The following is a 21,541-nucleotide window of genomic DNA, read 5'->3' as shown; positions in this document are numbered from 1 at the left end:
TGTATTTGACCAGTTTCAGGATTCTCATCATTCCCTCCTTCTTGGAAAACATTTGCCCTCAAATGTCCAAGATCATCACCGGGTTCAAGTACCACTTCCTTCCTTTTCTTGTTGGCTTGCTTGGTATAGCTTTCATTCTTCTTTGCAATTTGCACATTCACTTGGTCATACAATCTTTTCACATACTCAACTTTGGCATGTGCATCCTTACGTTGAGTCTCTTGGGGATGCAATTTGCACATTCACTTGGCCTGTTAGGTAATGAAGCTCTGGGGAGGAGATCAACTTGATGTTCTATGCCTCTTGAAGGTGGCAGTCCATGAGGAATCTCCTTAGGAAAAACATTTTTAAATTTCTGCAATAAGGGTTGAACACTAGGAGAAATAGAAATAGTAAACTCATTAGAATTATCAGTAGAAATTTTACTGTCTTTGCAATACTGTAGATTGAGTGGTTCATGAGCAGGTAACACTTTCCTCACTTCACTCGCCTCTGCAAAATAATTAAATTTTCTCTCATGTGTATCACTCTCTCTCTTATGTGTATCACTCTTTTCCTCGGGTGTATCACTCTTCTTTTTCATATTCCTTTGTGGTGCCTCACTATTTTCTTTCTCTTGTTCTCTCTTTTCTCTCATTCTGATTTGGTCATCACACACTTCTCTAGGGGATAAAGATTTAAGAGTAAACAAGGAAGATTTGGCTATTCGTCTGTAGAGCTCTTCTTTGTTACGATTCAACAAACGTTGCATTTGTGTAGTCATCGCGTCCAAAAATAAGTGCTGAGATCTGTCCAGTTGATGATATACACCACTATTGTCACCAGCTCTTGCCATGATTAAGGAACAAAGAATTTTGCAGTAAATTAAAAAAATTCAGGACCTCACCATACTCTACTCACGTGTTTCTCTCTTTGATGGTAGTTCACTCGTGTTTGATGCTCTCAATATAGGCTTTTGTGTAATGTATTCCCTCTTGCCTTTCCTCTTAAGTTCCTGGATGGACCAAATTAGACACACAAGGTAATATAAAATAAAAGGAAAGACAATATAATGATCTCAAACAGATTTGATTTGGGATAACAACTTGGACTTGATTTGGATAATAATATATTAGATTGGATTTGGATAACATATTAGCTTTAATTTGGGTAACAAATATGATAACAAATAAGATATTAGATAGGATAACAAATAAGATACTAGATAGGATAACAAATATGACAATAGATAGGACAAGTAAACTTCAAATGCTCATAACTTTTGCTACGGTTGTCCGTTTGAGGCCCACTATATATCAAAACGCTCAGAATTCAGAGGAGAATCTGGAATAGGGGATTTGATCCACGATTTTATTTCCAAAAAAAGATACCTCTAAATGCCTCAATTTCGTATTCAAAGAACAAACATCCATTTTTTTTTCAAAATTTCTGTAACTTTTTTTTTTGACACAAAGTGTGAAAGACACAAGCAACAAGAACAAGAACAAGAACAAGAACGTGACAAGAACAAGAACAAGAACAAGAACGCAAATAACAAATTACAAGACGCAAACAAGAACGAAACAAGATGTAAACAAGAACGCAAATAACAGAACAAGGACAAAAACACTAACTTGGACAGAATACAAAGAAAAAGATTTGGATAGGATAAAACCTGTATCAAGAGCCGAAGCTCTGATACCAGATGATATGAACCTTACGGGGCGGATCGCTTGATACAGGTTACAGAGACTTGGATAACGCCACTTTCGGTGAAGGAAGATAAGTCAGGGTAGACGCCACAAGGATTACCTTGATAAGTCTAAGATTGGTTCAACAAGGAACCCAGGGAGAAACTCTCACCCAAATTTTATCAAATGCCAAAAGTTCTCTTTATTGAAAATAAATACGAATACTTATAATGTATCTGAACAAAAAGATAAAAATAGACATGAACCTTCTAAACTGTTTGAGCCAAAATTACAATAAATAAAAATTATAACTAAAAACATATTTAACTTGGGCCTTTAAATTAGTTTGGGTCGTCAACAACAATTAATAGTCTTGATAGTGTCTCTGCCTCTAGACCTTAATCCTTCTCCACTTGGGCCTTTATCCTTCTCCACTCGGGGGCTTTATCCTTCTCCACTTGGATTTTCGTCCTTCTCCACTTGGGCCTTTAGCCTGTATTTGACCAGTTTCAGGATTCTCATCACATATGACATTTTCAAATGCAATATCAATGCATCTATATGAGTTGAACAAGGTAGATTTGCAATTGTATATGTATCTGAAATAGCCAAGGAAGTTTTTTGACAGCAAAAATTTCATGGCAACATGATTCTTCTCCCTTTCATGAAGCTGAAGTTATGGCTTTATTAGCTGCTCTCTCATGGATTGGGGACTTGCGTTTGCAAAATGTGGTCATTGAATCAGATTGCATAATGGTGATTGATGGCCTTATGCAACAATCAACAAATGTTCTAGAGTTTGACTCTATTCTTGATAAATACATACAACTTTTCAATTCAACACTAGTTGATTAGTTTTATTCAAAAACAAGCGAATCAAGTCACCTATTAATTGTCAAGGACGTTTAGATTGTATGATGGTCATCATGTTTTTAATCATGCCATTGATACTTATTCTTCATCAAATAATGAGTATCATTTTAGTTCAAAAACAAAAGAAAAGAACTCAGAGTACTTTTTGAACCATCATTCAAAAATACACAATTTTTTCTTTCTTTCAATTTTTGATTATTATTAAAAAAAAAAGAGATCAATAATCATGTCGTAATAGTATAAAATATTGAGTGTCATACTTCGCATTAATATAACTTTTAAATGATAGGTTGTGATTGAGTATCCGTATAAATTTTTTTATATATAATCAATTTATTTTTTAAATACAAACATTGATTTTCAAACAATAATAAGCTCAATCTTCCTCAGTCAAAATCTCTAGTTAGTTGTTGTGGTTAGTAGAATCTATGCATCAACTTACCAATCAAATTCACCCTTGAGAACGCATGCTTTTCCACTACACACTGTGATCAAGCCTTCGCAAAGAAGTAGAAGAACTGCACATTCCATTGCAGCAGATCCAAACCTTCGCTTTCACCATGGCCGAATTTCTGGATCTCGAATCCCAAGACGGCGTTCGAATGCCGTGGAACGTGATCCCCGGCACGAAGCAGGACGCCCAAAACGCCGTCGTCCCCATCTCCGCCGTCTACACTCCGATAAAGCACTTCCCCTCGATGCCGGTCCTCAACTACTCCCCTCTCCGGTGCCGCACGTGCCGCTCCGTCCTCAACCCCTTCTGCATCGTCGACTTCGCCGCCAAGATCTGGATCTGCCCCTTCTGCTTCCAGCGCAACCACTTCCCCCCTCACTACTCCTCCATCTCCGACGACTCCCTCCCCGCCGAGCTCTTCCCGCAGTACACCACCGTCGAGTACAACTCCGACGCCGCCGTGGGCCCCACTTATAATAACCCCTCCGTACCCCCTGTTTTCCTCTTTGTCGTCGACACGTGCGTCATCGAAGAGGAGATCGGGTTCCTGCGCTCCGCGCTCGCGCAGGCGGTTGAGCTTTTGCCCGAGAACTCGCTCGTTGGACTCATTACGTTTGGAACGTTTGTTCATGTTCACGAATTAGGGTTTGGTGCGGTGCCGAAGACTTATGTTTTCAAGGGATCTAAGGATTTGACGAAGGACCAGCTGCTCGAGCAGATGAGTTTTTTCGCGAAGAAGCCGCGCCCGGCGGTCGGCGTGGTGGCTGGCGCGAGGGACGGGCTCTCCCCGGAAAGTATTTCGAGGTTCCTCGTGCCGGCGTCGGAGTGCGAGTTCACTATCAATTCGGTAAGGTTGTTGGTTTTTGGTGTGTGTTTGGTGGTGATTTGTGTGTGCTGCTCTCAATTTGGTATTGTTTGTTGAGTGTGTGTAGCACTGGAGTGGAATGGATTTGGAGGAATGTATATGTTTTGTGTTGATTTGTGCGTGTGCACTTACATTTCACTTTCAATTCAGTTATGTTTGTTGAGTGTCTGTTGTAGTGGAATGAAATGAATTAGCACTGTTTTTTACAAGGTTTATAATTGCAGTTGCTGTTTTGTTGTGATGCTTGATGATGTGGGAAATTGCTAACAAATGCACCTGATGTGACCGCAATTGCAGTTGTGATGTTGTTGTAGAGACTCTAAAATCCTTGAGGATGATGTGGTCAAAATTGTGGTCCTAGACCGTTTTTAAAACCCTGGTATTTGTTGTTAATTTGTGTGTGCACTCCAGTTTCAATTTGAGAAGAGTGTCTCTCATGGAATTAAATGAATGTAGAGTGTATAACTCTATTTGGTGTTAATTTGTGTGCATGCATGCACTCTACTCTCAGTTCGGTAGTGCTTGTGTGGAATGAAATGAATTTGGACTTTATTTGGTGTAAGTTTGTGCGTGTGCACTCTACTGTCAATTCGGTAATGTTTGTCGTGTGTCTCTTGTGGTGGAATGAAATGAATTTGGAGTGTATTGCTGTTAATTTGTGTATTGAGTGTTTCTTGTAGTGGAATGAAATGAATTTGGAGTGTATTTTATGTTAATTTGTGTGGTTTGGTTGGCAGGTATTGGAGGAGCTGCAGAAGGATCCTTGGGCGGTGCCGGCGGATCAGCGTGCTGCTCGGTGCACCAGCACGGCACTGAGTATCGCGGCGGGTTTGTTGGGGGCATGTGTCCCTGGCTCTGCTGCGAGAATAATGGCATTTATTGGAGGACCGGCTACTGAAGGACCTGCTCCTGTAAGAGCTACTCATGAAACCTGTGTATTTTTGTGTAAGCTTAGCAATGCGCTATTTAATGTTGTAGTTATATATGTGGCAATATATGAGTTCTATAATTAGTTAGTGTTGTGGTTTTATCTGGGTAAAACTATGATGAGCAAAGGGGTGATCCATGGAGTGTTTAGGCTGGGAGTGAAGGAGCCTTTTAAGAAAAAAATGCTTACGTAAAGGTTAATAATTATACTTTAGTTTAGGCTTCCAAGATTCCATAAGTACAAGATTATATGTTAGACTTAGATCCTTCTATTCATGTCTGTGTTATAGAAGGAATTCTCTCTTGTCCATATCCATATACTCAAAATGTGACGTCTTTCAGTCAAAGCGAAAAGATCATGGGGGAAAAGGTTATGTCCAATATGCCAGTAGGCATTGCAAGTTAATTCTGTGATGGATGATATTTTCTTGACTCGGTGGGGTAAAGACTGGTTAATTTGTTGGTAAGGTTGTTGAGTTGTTTTTATTGCCATAGAGCTAGAATATGATGAAGGAAGCAGAGAAGGAGCTACAAAGATTAGTCATTACAGTGAATTGTGGAGGGGTGCATAGGAAATGAACTCTTAAATAGGATTTTATTGATGTTTTGAATTTGAATTTTGTGTTGAGGGTAAGGGAAAGTTGTTTTGGGCTTTATAGTTTAAAATCTTCCTTTACATTTGGAAGTTCTTATTTGACGAAGTTATCTAGTTTTATTTTATGACGGCAGTTATAGCTCCATTACAGTTCTTATGATTTTGGAGTATTGTGAACTGAGGTTTCTTGTGTGGGTTTTTCCTTTTTGTCCTTTTTTGGCTTCTTTTGGAGTATATCATAATCACACCCTCTTTTGTACTTTTCCCCCATCCTCTTTATTAATTTCTCTTAATCTAAATACAAATATTTTAGTAGTTTTGGATCATTTGGTATGTTGTCATCCACTGGCAAGTACAATAAATCTCCATGCTTTAAATTCCTTGGGAATGTATTTAACTACTTGGTGTCCACTTTGTTGAGGTGGTGAAATGAAGTTTGGTCACAGCAGAAATTTTCTCTACAATTAAAACTAGTCTCACATCTTGTGCTATAGACAAGAGGAGCCATTAATTTTGCTTTGTTGGCCAAAATGAAATCCAAATGGATGCTTAGTTTACATACCAAATCAGATCTTGAATTCTAGGTAGTAGGTATTTGATATAGAGATATCTAACTTTCTGGTCTGAAATTACCTGCATGCTAAATCCACCTATGGGTAATGTTATATTTATTGCTAGAGATGTTGTGAACGAATGAAACTATTAATGCACCTTCACTTAACAGCTTGAGCTTTTGTTATAGTTGGTTCATGAATCATGATATTGTACTATAGTCTCTATGATGAAGTGACTGACATGTTTCATATGTGTTTCATTAAGTGTCTGTGTCTGACACATGTTGGTGCTACATAGTCCAAACTAGCTGCTGATATTTAATGCCTACACATATAAAATAAAAATGTAATTGTATGAATTAACATTTACTTTCATGAGTCGTAGGGTCATGCTTTCAGTTTTTTTTTCCTTCTCTTGATATCATGGGCAAGAATGATTTCCATCTCACTTGATTGGTTGATGGCATTAAGCTGATTCTCTCTATATGAACTATTGTATATTGCAGATTGTATCCAAACAACTTTCTGAACCAATTCGCTCTCACAAGGATCTGGATAAAGATTCTGTGCCACATTACCATAAATGTGTGAAATTCTATGATGGACTTTCGAAGCAGCTTGTGCATCAAGGTCATGTACTAGATCTTTTTGCTTGTGCTCTTGATCAGGTAATGTTTTCACTTTTATCAACTGACCTTTTCTGGTTGGTACACAGCATTTTGTCTGTTTAAAAGTTGACCATGTTTATCTCTGTTTTCCACCTAAAGAACCTTTCACTGTTAAGTTTTTGTCAAGCATAGAATATTTAAGTAACAGTCCAACTTCCAAGTACATCCAGTGTAATCAAGAGTTTGTGATGGTGGTTTAACTTGTAATTTACTTCTTCCCAAACATATTAGGAGGATTATGATTAGAATGATTATGATTTTTTTTTCATGCAAACATATTTTCTTTTGGCCAAGTTGATTTTTTCTTCCCCTGTTTTCTTCATTTTTAAGAGGATTCCTGATCTCTCTTGCCTGTAATCTTCTCTTCTATTTTTATTTGTTAAATTTTAATTTTATGGAAAAGAATTGTTTCAATCATTATTTTTAAAATGAAGTAGTGTTTGATATTTTGAAGCAATCCTGCCATTGAGCCATTGGTTTAAGAAATCTCTGCTTGTGGTTGTTTTACTTTGTATAATTTTCATATATTAAAAAATATTAAATTTCTGCTGTATACTTTATCCTCCAGGTTGGAATTGCTGAACTTAAAACTGCTGTTGAAAGAACCGGAGGTCTTGTTGTACTTGCTGAAAGTTTTGGCCATTCAGTGTTCAAGGATTCACTAAAGCGTATTTTCCAATCGGGTGATTATGATTTGGGCCTATCTTCAAAGTAAGTCATAAAGATTTTCATTTTTATTTTCTTTATCTGATATATTAATCTTCCTGAGTTGTGTTTCTTGTTGGTGTAGTAAGGATAACTGTATGCATAAATTTATCATTGTTAGTTGAGTTACTATGTTAGTTAAATGCTAAATAGTATTATAGATTTATAGTTACATTTGTGTGATTACTGTACCAGTGTATAATTGTGCAAAATTGGAAAACAAGTTGATTCTTGTTCAAATGGCAAGTTTTAGGGTTAGGGAAGAAGCAAAAGAGATATTGACAGAAATCCAGAGAAAACAAGATGGAAACTAGAGAGAGAACCAAAAGAACAGAACTCTGTTGAAGAGAAGAATAGAAAATGGAGAATAGAATTCTCCCCAAGGGTTTTCCCCTTCACAAATGATCTCTCCTTTCATTTACACAATCTATCAAATTCATTGATTGCCCTCTCCCAATCTGATTTTTCCTATTTATAACCAATTTCTTCTAACCAACCAACTGACTAGTCCAACTAACTAACTGATAGAATAACTGACTAACTTGCTGATAAAAAAAAAGAATAACTGACTAACAGCCGTCCTTATTCACTCTCATTATACATCCTAACAGAGAAAAAAGACTGCTAACTGTATTAACTGAATATATTATTGATGATATAATAAAATATCATAACTTAAAACTCTTATTTGTACTAATACTTTTGTACTTAGGTCAAGCACTAGTACTAGCCCTCAAGCAATCTACAATAAAACTATTAATCCATATATCTTTTAATACTCTCCCTTAAGTTTAAGCTTGTTACAAGTTTAGTAGAAGCATGCTTTCTAACCAAAAGAAGAACAGTGAAGGTGAAGGAACATCAGCTCTTTTAGCCGTACTGATTCCCTAAATATATTCTGGTGCTAATCAGCATGTCCTATGGCTTCTGACTGCCTGACTTAATCAGCTCCATTCTTTTATGTATTGGAATAACCAAGCTCTGACACCAAGTTAGTGCTGGATAATAGACCATAAATGCTATCATGAGCATAGCCTCACTACAAATGTATACTATTCTGATTTCTAAGACATTTTAATCTCTTTTAACAGCTAGTATAGATGCTCCTGATTGTCATGTTTTCCTTTATATATCGACTTTTATTGATCATTTAACTTCTTTTCGCAGTGGAATATTTGAGATAAACTGCTCTAAGGACTTGAAAGTCCAAGGTATTATTGGCCCTTGTGCATCTCTTGAAAAGGTATGTCTATAAGAACTCGCCTTTTTCTGCTACTTATCCCCACAACATAGATGCTTATCTGCTGCTTTGTATTTGCAGAAAGGCCCATTATGCTCAGATGTTACTATTGGTCAAGGGGGTACAAGTGCATGGAAAATGTGTGGCCTTGACAAATCCACATCATTGTGTCTATTTTTTGACGTTGTGAGGAAGGAAACTCCTGATGCAACAATCCAGTCCACAAGCAATCAATTTTACTTCCAATTCTTGACTTAGTATGAAAACCATCTTAATCCTGCTTTGAGTAATCTTTTGTCTGTTATGGTAATGTACATTAAATATTTCTCACTCATCACAGATGTTTTGCTTCAGTTATCAGAATAACGGTGGGCAAATGAGATTACGGGTTACGACCCTTTCACGTAGATGGGTTGCTGGACCTGAAAGTATACAGGTAAGGTTTCATCTTCAACCTTGTGATTTCCTGATTCTTTTGATCTGCATTCATTGCTAAAACAATTTGGTTGGAGTTTTCAAATTGCAAAAGCGATAAAAGTAGTTTGGGAATGATGCACTGTACATTTTTCATTACATATAAAGATTAAGATGCAAAACAAAGCCTTTTCCTTTGTTTACTTTTTCTACCACTATGTTTCTTCCCTTGCCTAGCTTCTTGTTGGCTGGAAAGCCTGAACCTCTCGGCGCAATTTCTGGCACGAGGCCGGAAACAAAACAACTGAGCAAAAAGGATGATGGAAGGCCCGTGATTCTATTAGCAAGGCGCTCAAATTCGTGCAAGTAGTCATTGACTGATCCAGTCTGGGTAAGCTTGAACAAAGCACCTTTGGGGTCCTCAAAATATGTAGGTGCAAAGCGATTCTCGAGAGCCTGAAGAAGTGCAGTCCACGATGTGATAAAGCCATTTCGAAACATCCATTGATACCAGCTGAGAGCTGGCCCATCCATGTAGAAGGATGCAACGGAGATGCGTTCCTCATCCGGCGTGTGGTGGTAATCGAAGAACTGGGAGATCTTGAAGATCCATCCCATGGCGTCGGTGCTGTCAAAGCGGGGAATATCCAGCTTGAGGTGATGGCGGGAGGAAGGTGACGACTGTGGGGAAGGTAAGGGTGGAGGTGACGGCGGGGTGTGGTGTTGAAGTTGCAGGAGGTGGAGTTGCTCCTGGATGGTATCCAAGCGCAGAGACATATCGTGGTTGGTCTGGGTGAGACGGAGGATCACCTCTTCCAGCCTATTTGTGATTTTCGAACGCGTATTATGCTCTTGATAGAAGCACCCCCTTGAATTCGAGACTAAGGGGTCGAGTCTCCTGGGAAAGGTGAAGAAGAAGATTATAAAAGCTGAGAGTAAAACGTCCTTACTTTATTCATCGTATATTCTTGCTTTATATAGGGTATTCCCTTACACGTACCAGAACCTTCTATTCACTATTACATGCACGAAATAATACGTAACAAACTACTGACAATCCTAATGGAGTGCGCGTTCCACTACTAACTAATATGCACGTGTTTAATATTGGACGTAGTCATCTAAATGAGCTGGTGGGTGAGTCTCTCTCTTTGGACGAGTGGACTGAGTTGGGCGAGTGGGCTGAGTCCTATCATGGGGGGTATTGCTCAAGCCATTTGTAGAGTACTTTGGCCATATACCTAGTCGATGTGGGGCCTTCAAAGTCTTTTGTGTGATAATATTAGTCAGTGCTTATGGTTGGTTTGATGTTTCATGGGATGATTTTTCAAGTAATTTGAGTACTCCTTTCCTTTTTTGGTGTTAAAAAAATTATCATTTGTTAGTTATTCATTCATTGTTTGGTATTTTCTGAAAATTTTCACTGTTCCTATATTACTTGTCTAAAATGTAGGACTTGATTGCTGGATTTGACCAAGAAGCAGCTGCTATAGTCATGGCACGCCAAGTCTCCTTCAAAATGGAAACAGAGGTTAGTGCCGGATGTTTTCTTCACTTTTCTTATATTTGGATAAATGTATCAACCTTCTGTGCTTGTGTGTGTGTGTGGAAGGGATCCACTTATTGCTGAAGTCGTGAACATTTACTTTGTTTTATAATTTTTTGTAGAATAAAAATTTAAGATACCTTATTGTTGAATTACGAGATATTATCTTGACCATGCATACTAAATTTTTGATAAATCATACAATCATAGGTGTTAGAGATTATGTAAATATTTTAATTGGTGATATTATGAGCCCTATCAAATTATAGTAAATAGGTAATTAGGGTAACTGTTATCAATATTAACTTTTTAAGGTTTGGCTGTCCTGCTTCTCATGCTGTTATGCTCTGGTTCTGAAGATTGATGGTTTTAGGAGGCTTGGAGGTATTTTTTGATTGGTCTCATACTTAGAGAGAAGGAAACCAAGTTGCTGATTTGTTAGCTAACTTTGGCTATTTGCTTGAGGGACAGATTAAGATTTTTGAATTTGTACCTTTCTTCTTGTCTTATGCTATTTTAGCAGATGTATCCTCAACCGTGTTCTGTCGCGGCTTTTAGTTTGTTGTTTGGGCTTTACCCCCTTCATTCACCAAGAAAAAGACACATGGAATGCTCTCTTGTTTTTTGTCTCTTTCTGCATGGTGTCTAGAGTTTGACTAGAGACAACCCTATTCCATGAATTCCCAGTGGACCCACCACTGTCCATTGGTGATTTTTTTCCCTTCTGAAAACTGTATTCCTTCTCTGGTTTCTGGTCTCGGTCTTCTTTGCTGGCCATGTGCCTCATTCTAGCTGCCTTTTTGTCTCCAGTCCAGACATTTTTTCAGCATTATTCTTTGCTCTGACCACTTTTTTGATGACTTTTCTGGACACCACCTCTAGGATCAACATTGTTGTCCCTGGGAGTTTCATGGCCATTTGAGCTGTGAGGTGCTTATATGTGCATCTAGGCTGTGACTTCCTCCTCACTGCATTGCCAGCCATGTGTGGCTGAGTCATTTTTTTTCTGGCCTTTCCTAATGCCGCCAGACTTGGCTCTGCTTGCTATAATGCCTGATCTGAGTTCACTTTATCCGTTTTGGGGTCTTGTACCACCCTTGTCTGCACTTTTCGGGCTGTTGGTTTGTTTTCTCTCCTAGGTTTGCTGATGCCCCATGTTGGGTTCTACTTCTACATCTGGATGCTTTTGCTCTTGGAACACTTTCTGTTTAGTTCAATAATATTGTCTCCCTCTTGGATTGGAATTGATCTTATCACTTGGTCTCTCATAGCAGTTACTGTGGTTGTTCTCACAAACCAGGAAAATCACTTTCAAGTTTGAAAGTGCCTTCTCCTTGAATAAGTGGATCCCTACCATGTGTGTAAAATCAATTTACAGAACTAAAAATGCATTATAAGTAATTACTGCATGTTATAGATATCACATTCAGGGGGTGCACATATTTTGTTTTCTGTCATGTGTATATGTATTGGGCTAGGGTGTTTCCTCCATAGCTGGGAGCATCAGTTTAGTTCAATAATTCTGTCTCCCTCTTGGATAGGAATTGATCTTACACTTGGTCTCTCATAGGAGTGACTGTGGTTGGTCTCAAACCAGGAAAATCATGTTCAAGTTTGAAAATGCCTTCTCCTTCAATAAATGGATCCCCACCACGAGTGTGTAAATTAATTTACAGAACTAAAAATGCATTATAATTAATTACTGCATGTTATAGATACCACATGCAGAAAAAAGTATGTATGGAGGTTTTTAGAAATTATTGTTATTTGATATCTTAAAATCAAATTCTGCAATAGGAAAAAAAATCAAACAACATTGAGTTTATCCAGCTAAAAACTACATTACCGCATGAAAAGTGGCATGGGGTTTCCTTTTCTTTTCCTCCTTTCATGAAAAAGAATGAGGAACTATAGTGAATTGAAACCCATTATACAAGAACTACAGTTGAAAAGTACATTGACATAAAGAATCAAGAGTCTCAGAAGTTTGCTTTGCCACTTGATACACATGACACACACCCATAGAGGTGAGAACTGGGAACCTGCTTATCTTTTTCTCACTGATCTGCTTGATGTGGTTTTGTGCTCTTTTAATGTTGTTGTGACGTTTTGTAATGATGTGATTCTGGTATCAGGCCGAATTTGATCCTATCAGATGGTTGGACAAGGCATTGATAAATTTGTGTTCTCGGTTTGGGGAATTTCAAAAAGACACTCCATCTTCTTTCAGTTTGTCTCCCAGGTTGTCAATATTCCCTCAATTTATGTTTCATTTACGACGCTCTCAGTTTGTTCAGGTATGTGTTTTATATTGTTGGATTTATAAGTTTGTGATATTTGTCACAGTAATATTTTGTACTTTAATGTTTACTTATTTTCCTTAATTATATTTATCACAGGTCTTTAACAACAGCCCAGATGAGACTGCTTACTTTAGAATGATACTAAACCGTGAAAATGTTGCGAATTCTGTTGTCATGGTTCAGCCTTCGTTGATTTCTTATTCATTCCATGCTGGTCCTGAACCAGCTCTTCTTGATGTTGCAGCCATTGCGGCTGATAAGATCCTGCTTTTGGATTCATTTTTCACAGTTGTCATTTTTCATGGTTCAACCATTGCTCAGTGGCGTAAGGCTGGATATCATAATGAACCAGAACATCAGGTATTCTTTGGAAATGCTATAGCAAATCTGAAAATAGTTATTCTATTTAGTTTTGTTCCGAGGTTTTTGTTGGAGAACTACAATATCCAACTTAAAGGGACAATATATCCCCAATAAAGCGTAAGATTAATCGTAGGTGAAATTGTTGAAGTATTTTGGTTAATTTCAGTGTTCCAGACAAGTTATTGTAGATTATGGGATTTAGTTAATCATATTGGTTTAAGATTAAATTCAGTAAGGTGCTTGGGCTTGCTGCTAAGTTTATATTTTCAGTTATAGGGTTATGTATGCAGCACTGCAAAGTTTTAATAAATCTGGCAGCTCCATGGTGGCTGCAGTTGGGCATCAGTTTTATACTACATGTGCCTTATTTTATTTTTTGAGCTTTTATCATTAATGTCTTAACTCTTGAGTGGGAAATCCATGCTATGGCCTGTGTCAAACCAACTTTTTTTTTTTATCAGCAAAATTAGTTTGTATTATATTAATAAGATTAGTACAAGTGGTACTGATGTATATACATTGTTTCGATACTATGTGAAGATCTATGGAGTCCTAATACAGGTTGTATTGCTAGAATTAAGCATCCATAGGTCTGTAGTCATGTAGACATCCCTCCACAAAAATTGGAATTGGTCTTTGGACACCTTTCCCAGTTCTTTGTAAGCTTCTATCAGTGTTTTCTTGAGGTCATAATGTCTAGAACTGCACTGTGTCACCAATGTTCTTACCTTTCACATTGACAATATATTTGATTAAGTAACTAAATTTTGCAGGCATTTGCTCAATTGCTACGAGCTCCTCATGATGATGCTGATTTAATTATAAAGGAGAGATTTCCTGTACCTCGCCTGGTTGTTTGTGATCAGCATGGCTCTCAGGTTACTTTCTATTCCTTCTTGCCATTGATCATCTGGTAATACAATAGAGTTGACCTGCTTGCTACTGTTTTTTTTCTTCTTTGCTACGAACTAATTACCCTTTTCATTCCCAGAATTATTTTTCTCTATTTTTTCTTTTCATTTTCCTCTCGTTTTGTATTTCACTCAGCAATTCTGTACATGCACACCAACTAAGAACTCCAAGTATCCTCAATTTTTTTGTCTTTCTCCCCGAAAATCATATTATTTTTTAATAATTTATGCAGCTGTAAAAATAAGAACTATAATTTAAAGAATATATTATAAATTTTCTGCCCAGTGTAAATATATGCATTTCAAAATTTGCTATGTACTTTCTAGGTTCTACATGGCATGGATTGTCAATCATTATAATTTTTGCTTTGAATAATAGACTGTTAAGTACATATTAAAATTATCTTAAGGTTAAGCAAGCTTGTCAATCATTGTACCTCTATGTGCGGCTAGGAAGGATTTATACATCAGTTACTAAAGCAAATGAATAAAGCTGCAATTCATTATAATATTGTCAGAATGTGTGAAGAATGCATTAAAATTTATGGGTGAGGAAGAACTTTTGATGCAATGGTTTTCTGTAATTGGTGTATGTGGTTAATGGTTTCCTTAAGATCCAATGCAAGGGAAAAAAAAGGATAATTCACCTATCAGTTTCTTATTGAATGCCCTCCCTAAGCAAATTGTTTATACATGTTCAGAATAATTCAATTATTTTGTTCCTTGGTGTGCTTGGATTGGAATATAGCTGTAATTTAAGTGATGTGATCCATACGCTTTGAACCGGCTTTATGGATATTAGTATTTTTCTAGTGTGACTTTCTCCATTTGTTTTCTTTTTATGTAAGATGTTCCTGTACTGATGTCCATGTTAATCATGTGCAGGCTCGATTTTTACTGGCAAAGTTAAACCCTTCTGCTACTTATAACACTGAATCTTACAATCCCGGAGGGGATATTATCTTTACGGATGATGTTAGCTTTGATGTCTTCCTGGATCACTTACAGAGATTAGTAGTTCAATAAAATTATATTGACCTTAGACTTTTTATGTAAAATTTTCCTTCAATTGCTGCCTGCTTGTACATTACCTTCATTTTAGTACGCTGTTATAATTTCCAATTTTGTGCAAAATGTTGTAATTATTTGGAATCGTGCACTCTCCAATCGATTACATGAGTATTGAATCTATTTTCCTTTGTGTAGCTTTTTATTCAGATTTAAAACTTTACACAGGTGTCAAAAGTTTTTTCTCCTATGCTCTAGTCTATCAATTTCTGGAATTATTTGGTGGTAGCAACTGACATTGTCGAAGAAACCTAAAGGAAGTGCCGTGGTCTACTAAAGTTCATTTTGCTGTTTTGTAGAGTAGAGGTGTTGGGTTGAAACCAGTGAGAAAGCTAGCTGATGGTTTTGATTAGGGATGATAAATGGAGTGGGACGGGTATAGGTAACTCAGATGATCCAAATGGGTATTTAACTATTTGTTACGTAGGTATCCCAAAATTTAAGTATCTGCGGTATTCACGGGGAATCCACAAAGTATGAGATAAAACTGGCAACAAATTGCTGTCAAAAGTTTCAACTCTATCTATTTTTATAAGTGCAGAAACTGATTTTCCAAATTTATCTAGGAAGGTTCGATCTGCATCAAAACTTCATGTTGGATGCCCGTCACTATCAAATGTGAATAATAAGGGTTTATCAGAATCATGGTTAGGAAGAAATTAAATTAAGAGAAGTGTTAACAACACAATCTAACATACTCTTAACCCATTATTATTGGTTGAAATTTATGGAAATTACAAAATCATGAGTCGTTAAATAAAATATGAAACTCACATTTTTATAATTTTCAATCCTTATATTCTGATTGATTTAGAAGATGAAAATAGAGAAGATAAAAATAATTTTTTTTTTTGAATTAAAATAGAGTCTAAGAGTGTGAGATCCATATGGGACACACAATTTCTTCTTCAGTCTCTCTTTTTCCCCTCAACCAAACAGTCTAAGAGAGGGTTGATCAAAACTGTTAGAGAATGAGTTGTTAGCATGTCTCTTGAATTAAAAAGGAATGGCCTTCTAATTATGCTCATGGTGACAAGAAAATGAGTGGGATGCTGGAAGAAAATGGGTTGGACTATACCTAAAGTACACCGGGCACAACTCATTAAGATTACTTTAATTATGTGTTGTTTCTTCATTCGTAAGTCTCAAGCACCATTTCATTTTATTTTGAAAATGGCAATCCGGAATGAAAAATTACAGTCTGGATTACCCTTAAATGAAATGAGGGTGATACTTGAAATTTAATGGGTGCTGGAAAAAACAGCCTCAGCTATGTTAGGCCAGGCCAGGGTCCAAAACCTGTGATAATTGAATGGGAATTGCTACCTGCACCTTTTGTTATGCTGGTACACCCAGCACAATATATGTAACTCTCATATTGTCCTTCCATAATTGGTTTATGGAATCCATAAAATTTCCTAAACCAATTAGGGATAAAAAATCCATAATATGGCCCAAGTAAGAGTCAAACTTGTGATTTTTGAGTTATTAGTATGACATTCTAACCAACTGAGCTAATATATTAATTATGTTATAAAATAATTAATGTTGTTATATATAACACAATTTTTTTTAATATATATTTAATGCACATGTAAATTTACATAATAAATTTTGTGACAATTAATTTTGATCTAATAATTAATTTTTTTTGCATATATGAATTGTAAATGAAACCTACGATTTTTATTTAAAATTTATATATAAAAAATATATTATTAGATCAAAATTAATTGTAATAAGATAAAAAAAATACATTAGTAGATTTATGTTAATAATTTATTTTTTTACACATAAAGTTTTATTAAAACTATTATTTTTATTTATAATTTATATATGTAAAAAAATTAATTATTAGATCAAAATTAATTGTCACAAAATTTATTATGTAAATTTACATGTGTATTAAATATATATTAGAAGTTTTAGTATTACATGTGCATTAAATTTATGTTCGTAAAACATATATATTTAAAAATTAAGAAAAATCTTATAGACCACTTACGGATTGTGAATCCGTAAACCAATTACGGAAGGACAATATGAGAATTGCATATGTTGTGCTGGGTGTACCAGTCAAATGAATGGTGCGCATAGCAATTCCCTAATTGAATTTGAATCATTTAAAGATTGGTGCTGAAATTAAATAGTAAGAAAAAAAATTGTACAGGCTAGAATTAGTGGACCCAGCATAGACAAGGCTGTTTTGAGTAATTCACTTTTGATTACGAGTAATCACAAAATTAGCGAATTGAATTTTGGTTCCTTCCAAACTACCAAGAAATGGATTCACTTGTAAAAGAGAGGATATAACACGGTAATTTTTCATGGGAGAAAATAATTTATTTGGTTCTCTTTCAAACTGCCAAGAAAAGAATATAATTGACGTGAAACTTTTGTGGCTTGATTCCTTTTTTTGTTATTGTAATATAACCAGAAGTCATGGTTTAGTAAACTACATATATGTACTTTTTTTCTTATTAACTTCCGGAGAGCTACAACGAGCCACATTTTTTTTTTTATCAAGGTTTCTTTTTACACTTACTATTTCTATCTCTGTTTTTTCTATTACATATTTGTTGTATACTACGAGTGTACTCATAGTCAATCATTATTCATAGGTTTGTATGTTTAATGCATGTAAAAGTTTGTACATCGTCAATCAATAAAATAATCTTTAATATAATTTTAAGATAATTATTATAAAAGTCAATAAACATATAATACATAATTATTTATGATTGAATAAGATTACAAAAAATATTTATACTTTCAATTCATGTATTATTTATTTATCATATTTACTATCTTGTCCCCCTCCCTATCATTCTTCCTTCAAAAGTACATACAAAAAACATCATTTTAATTGCTACAAAATTTGCCAATGCTAGTTCTATTTCATTGTAGGAAAATGTCTATTCAATGAGACTACTAGAAAAATCCTATTTTACGACCCACATTCTACATCGGTCCTTTGAAATCGTCTTAGAAGAATATGCAGTTGTAATTTTGTAATTATGATCTGCATAAACGATGACAGTGAAATAAAACCCGTCTTCGTATGGATCTTACAACGACGGGTCCAGTTATGACCGTCGTTGAAATCAGAAATCCAAAACGTTTTTCAATTAACACTGTTGTGGTATGCGAAGTCAATTAAATGACTAACCCTTATGCGTCTGAAATGAATCATAGACCCTAGCCTCTTGCCCATAGTCATTCACATACTGACATTGTTTCCCCTCAGTCAGCTCACATCCTCCCGTCACTCGTCAGCTGTCGTGGGTTTCTGAGCAAAACACCTCATGGTGGAACATCATGTGTTGCAGTGTAACACCGCCATTGTTGAAGGTTTGTTTTCGTCACTGTCTAATTATCGCCTCTAACTTTCATGCTGTATAGGGTTGAATGGGAAATGAACTATTGTTCAATGTACAGCCAATTCATATTTTGAACTATTTCATGGTATTTCAGCAATAGCTCTTGCGAAATGTGCATATGGTTTTGTGGTGGTCAGGTAGCTGGACCTCGTATATTGTTCCCTCGGCAGGTTCTTCTCTACCTAACTATTATACTTATTGTTCCCTCGACAGATGCTTTATTGGTTTTATACACCTAATTAGTTTAATTTCGGCTTATGTCAAATGAATAATGGTCATGCATGGCTTTCTCTGTAATACAGAGCAAATCCTTGTCAAATTATATGTACTATGATTTTCCTTGATTAGGGTACATAATGTATTAGTATCTGTAGTTACATTTTGTATAAACATATGCTTTTATTTTTAATTTAATCTGTTGGTGATGAGTTGTATACATTAAAATCCATGCAAGTAAAAACTTGTCATTCAGTGTATTGTTAGTTCAAACAGAATTATTGATACTAACACAAAACCCTATTTTTTCAACAATTCAGGTACGATAAAAAAATTATGAACTTAACTAATCATTTTGCAGTATCAGAAGCTATAGGTACATGATGGTAGTATTGTTAGAGATAACTAACTTATTCATGATAACATGGAGACTAACCCTTAACATTGAGACTACAACATGCATCTGATAGTAAAGCCAGAATAAGGAATGGTGGGCACTGATCCACGATAACTAACTTATCACATGAAGAACCTTTTGTAGTTAGTAAATCTGCACAACAATTACTCTCTTTGTAAATATGTTGGATACTCAAGTTCCAATTCCTGGTAAACAAATTCCTGATATGGTTCACCAGAGCAACATAGATGTATGTAGAGTCTCATAAAATAACAAGTGTACCATTCACCATCTTATTTTCCATGATAGTACTATAGATCATTTCCCAACAGATAATTGACAATAAGAATGTGGTTGACTATCTTGCAACATTTTATCATTCTTTTGTGCAAACATATATTTTGAATGTTTCTATTTGAAAAGTGAATTCATTTGCAGATGTCAAAACCATATGTTTCAAACACTAGGATTAGGCAAAGCTAATCTTAGAAACTCAATGTCTCTTTCCAAGTTAGCAATATGTTGCATTTCCATTGTCAACCAAGCTTGAATGGCTTCATTTATTTCCATGATAATAACTTCATTGGGGAGAGTTTCCTTATCCCCTCTTGTAACACCAACCCACAAAGGCTTCCCAAAACCAAAATCTAGGCCCCCTGAAATTCAAACCAGACCAACTTGTGATTGGAATTGGACTTCTTGTAATGTATACCTTGAGTCAAGTCCATACACTGAGTGCTCCCTAGGATATTAGGATCACTTTTGACTCTTAAAAACAATTCCCTTGAAAGATTTCCAAATTTGTCTCTGACAATGCTAACCAAATATGTAACAGTAGTTTCTGCACTTTGTGTTTTTCACAAAACACCATCACTGGCCACAAAATGTTGTTAATTGTGTATCTAGAGAAAGGTTCACCAATCCTCCTTCTCCTGTCCAGAATATGGATAACAACTGCTGGTCTTGTGTTATTAGATTTCATCTTGCATGCAGGTGTCATGTGTTTCCAAATGAATGCTGCCAATGCTTTATATCTAGTAAGAGGCTTTGAGCTTTCATCATAATCCCTGTCTTTTTCTTCAGCTTTTAGACTGTTGATCGATTCAACACCAAACACAAACCTTGTAGTGGTGCACATTTTTTTGCACTTGAATCCTCATTATTTTTATCAACATGGTCATGCAAACTCAAATCATTGAATGGTGAAAAATAAAAGGAAGCGGAACTTAAATCAGGAAATGCTACTTCCTCCCTAGAGTCGTGACATATAACATGAAGAAGAGTATGGAGACTGCATGTGCTTATAGCTATTCCAACACAATTGAATATGTTCACTTGTACAAGTACTTGGGGCCAGGCTTCTCTATGTGAATGCATCTTATTATTGGTTAAGTGGGAGCAATTTGTTTAAAAATTCTAGCTTAGGTGGTGTGAGAAACTCAACCATGTTAAGGTTCAACTTGGCTTCCAAGTAAAGTGCACCCTCATCATTGCAAGTGATGTAGAGTCTTGTGATGTGCCTGCTACGGGTAGAAAATGGTTAGTGTCTCAGATTAAGTTACTTAAATTGAGCACACATGAGAGGGTTATTGTAGCCTTCCTTGTTTGGGTACAATTGAGCTTCTCAGTAGCTGATTTCATAGCAACAAACATAAAACTAACTTTAATTATTTTTATAAGAAAATAATCTTCACTCCTAGATTGAAAAATACTCTTTCATGCAAAAGAAGAAAAGCTCATTCACTTCAAATATATACTCTTGTTTTCTTTTCCCCTTTTTAGGGTTGATTTCGTCATAGTAGTTGATAATTAATATCGTGCATTAGTTATAATTTTTTAAAATAAAAAATCTTTTAATTGAAAAAATGTTGAGCATTATTACACTACTTTTTGTTTTATAATACATTATGCAACCTTTGTCAACATATTATACAATATCGTTATGGTCAGACACACAAAAGTTATCAATAACTTTTTCAATTTTCATCCAAGGTATTATTTCTTTCTTTATTCTTTAACAGGGAAGAGGGATAACAAAATGAACATAAATTCACTTAAGCTTTTATATGTATTATAGAAAATAAAACCACTTTTTCCAAAGGAGTTGTATCTGAATTGTTTTTAGTTATCAAAAACTCAACTTTTACATATGGATTTGGCTCGCAATATACTAAGGTAATTAGAGCCTTCTGTTTATTTTCCCAGACTTTGATATTTATAAAATTTCATTAAACTTTGGTTAATTTGACCCAAGTTGGAGAGTTTATTATGGGAAAAAAGTCACCTATTTTTGCCACCCAGAGAAATCATACTTGAAGAGAATTAACGACCTTACCACTTGGACAAATAACCAGTCCAGAGTAAAAAAAAATGTTGACAATTTTTCCTAGGC

At 35.7% G+C, this 21,541-nt stretch overlaps 1 protein-coding gene and 1 pseudogene across 1 annotated transcript; one reads left to right on the top strand and one right to left on the bottom strand.

Moving 5' to 3' along the window:
- The first annotated feature begins 2,896 nt into the window (after nucleotides 1–2,896).
- On the top strand, nucleotides 2,897–15,279 carry LOC100803793 (protein transport protein SEC23). Its single transcript, XM_003520959.4, has 12 exons — nucleotides 2,897–3,844; nucleotides 4,600–4,773; nucleotides 6,445–6,606; nucleotides 7,175–7,317; nucleotides 8,479–8,554; nucleotides 8,633–8,808; nucleotides 8,906–8,987; nucleotides 10,419–10,496; nucleotides 12,647–12,808; nucleotides 12,911–13,174; nucleotides 13,951–14,055; nucleotides 14,974–15,279. The coding sequence occupies exons 1-12, from the start codon at nucleotides 3,104–3,106 to the stop codon at nucleotides 15,112–15,114; spliced, it is 2,304 nt and encodes a 767-aa protein (XP_003521007.1). The 5' UTR covers nucleotides 2,897–3,103; the 3' UTR covers nucleotides 15,115–15,279.
- A 4,326-nt stretch (nucleotides 15,280–19,605) lies between these two features.
- Nucleotides 19,606–21,075, bottom strand: LOC102667762 (BAHD acyltransferase At5g47980-like; annotated as a pseudogene).
- Between the last annotated feature and the right edge of the window lie 466 nt (nucleotides 21,076–21,541).

The sequence above is a fragment of the Glycine max genome, chromosome 3 (genome assembly GCF_000004515.6).
Source record: "Glycine max cultivar Williams 82 chromosome 3, Glycine_max_v4.0, whole genome shotgun sequence".
NCBI lineage: Eukaryota > Viridiplantae > Streptophyta > Magnoliopsida > Fabales > Fabaceae > Glycine > Glycine max.
Note: the sequence above shows the minus strand (reverse complement) of the source record. Positions and strands in the feature narration are given on the sequence as shown.

Bases quoted from the DNA above. Each gene is read 5' to 3' on its own strand.
- LOC100803793 (XM_003520959.4), top strand. From the start codon at position 3,104: ATGGCCGAATTTCTGGATCTCGAATCCCAAGACGGCGTTCGAATGCCG. The intron at 7,318-8,478 runs GTAAGTCATAAA...TTCTTTTCGCAG, and splicing joins GATTTGGGCCTATCTTCAAA to TGGAATATTTGAGATAAACT. The intron at 14,056-14,973 runs GTTACTTTCTAT...AATCATGTGCAG, and splicing joins GTGATCAGCATGGCTCTCAG to GCTCGATTTTTACTGGCAAA.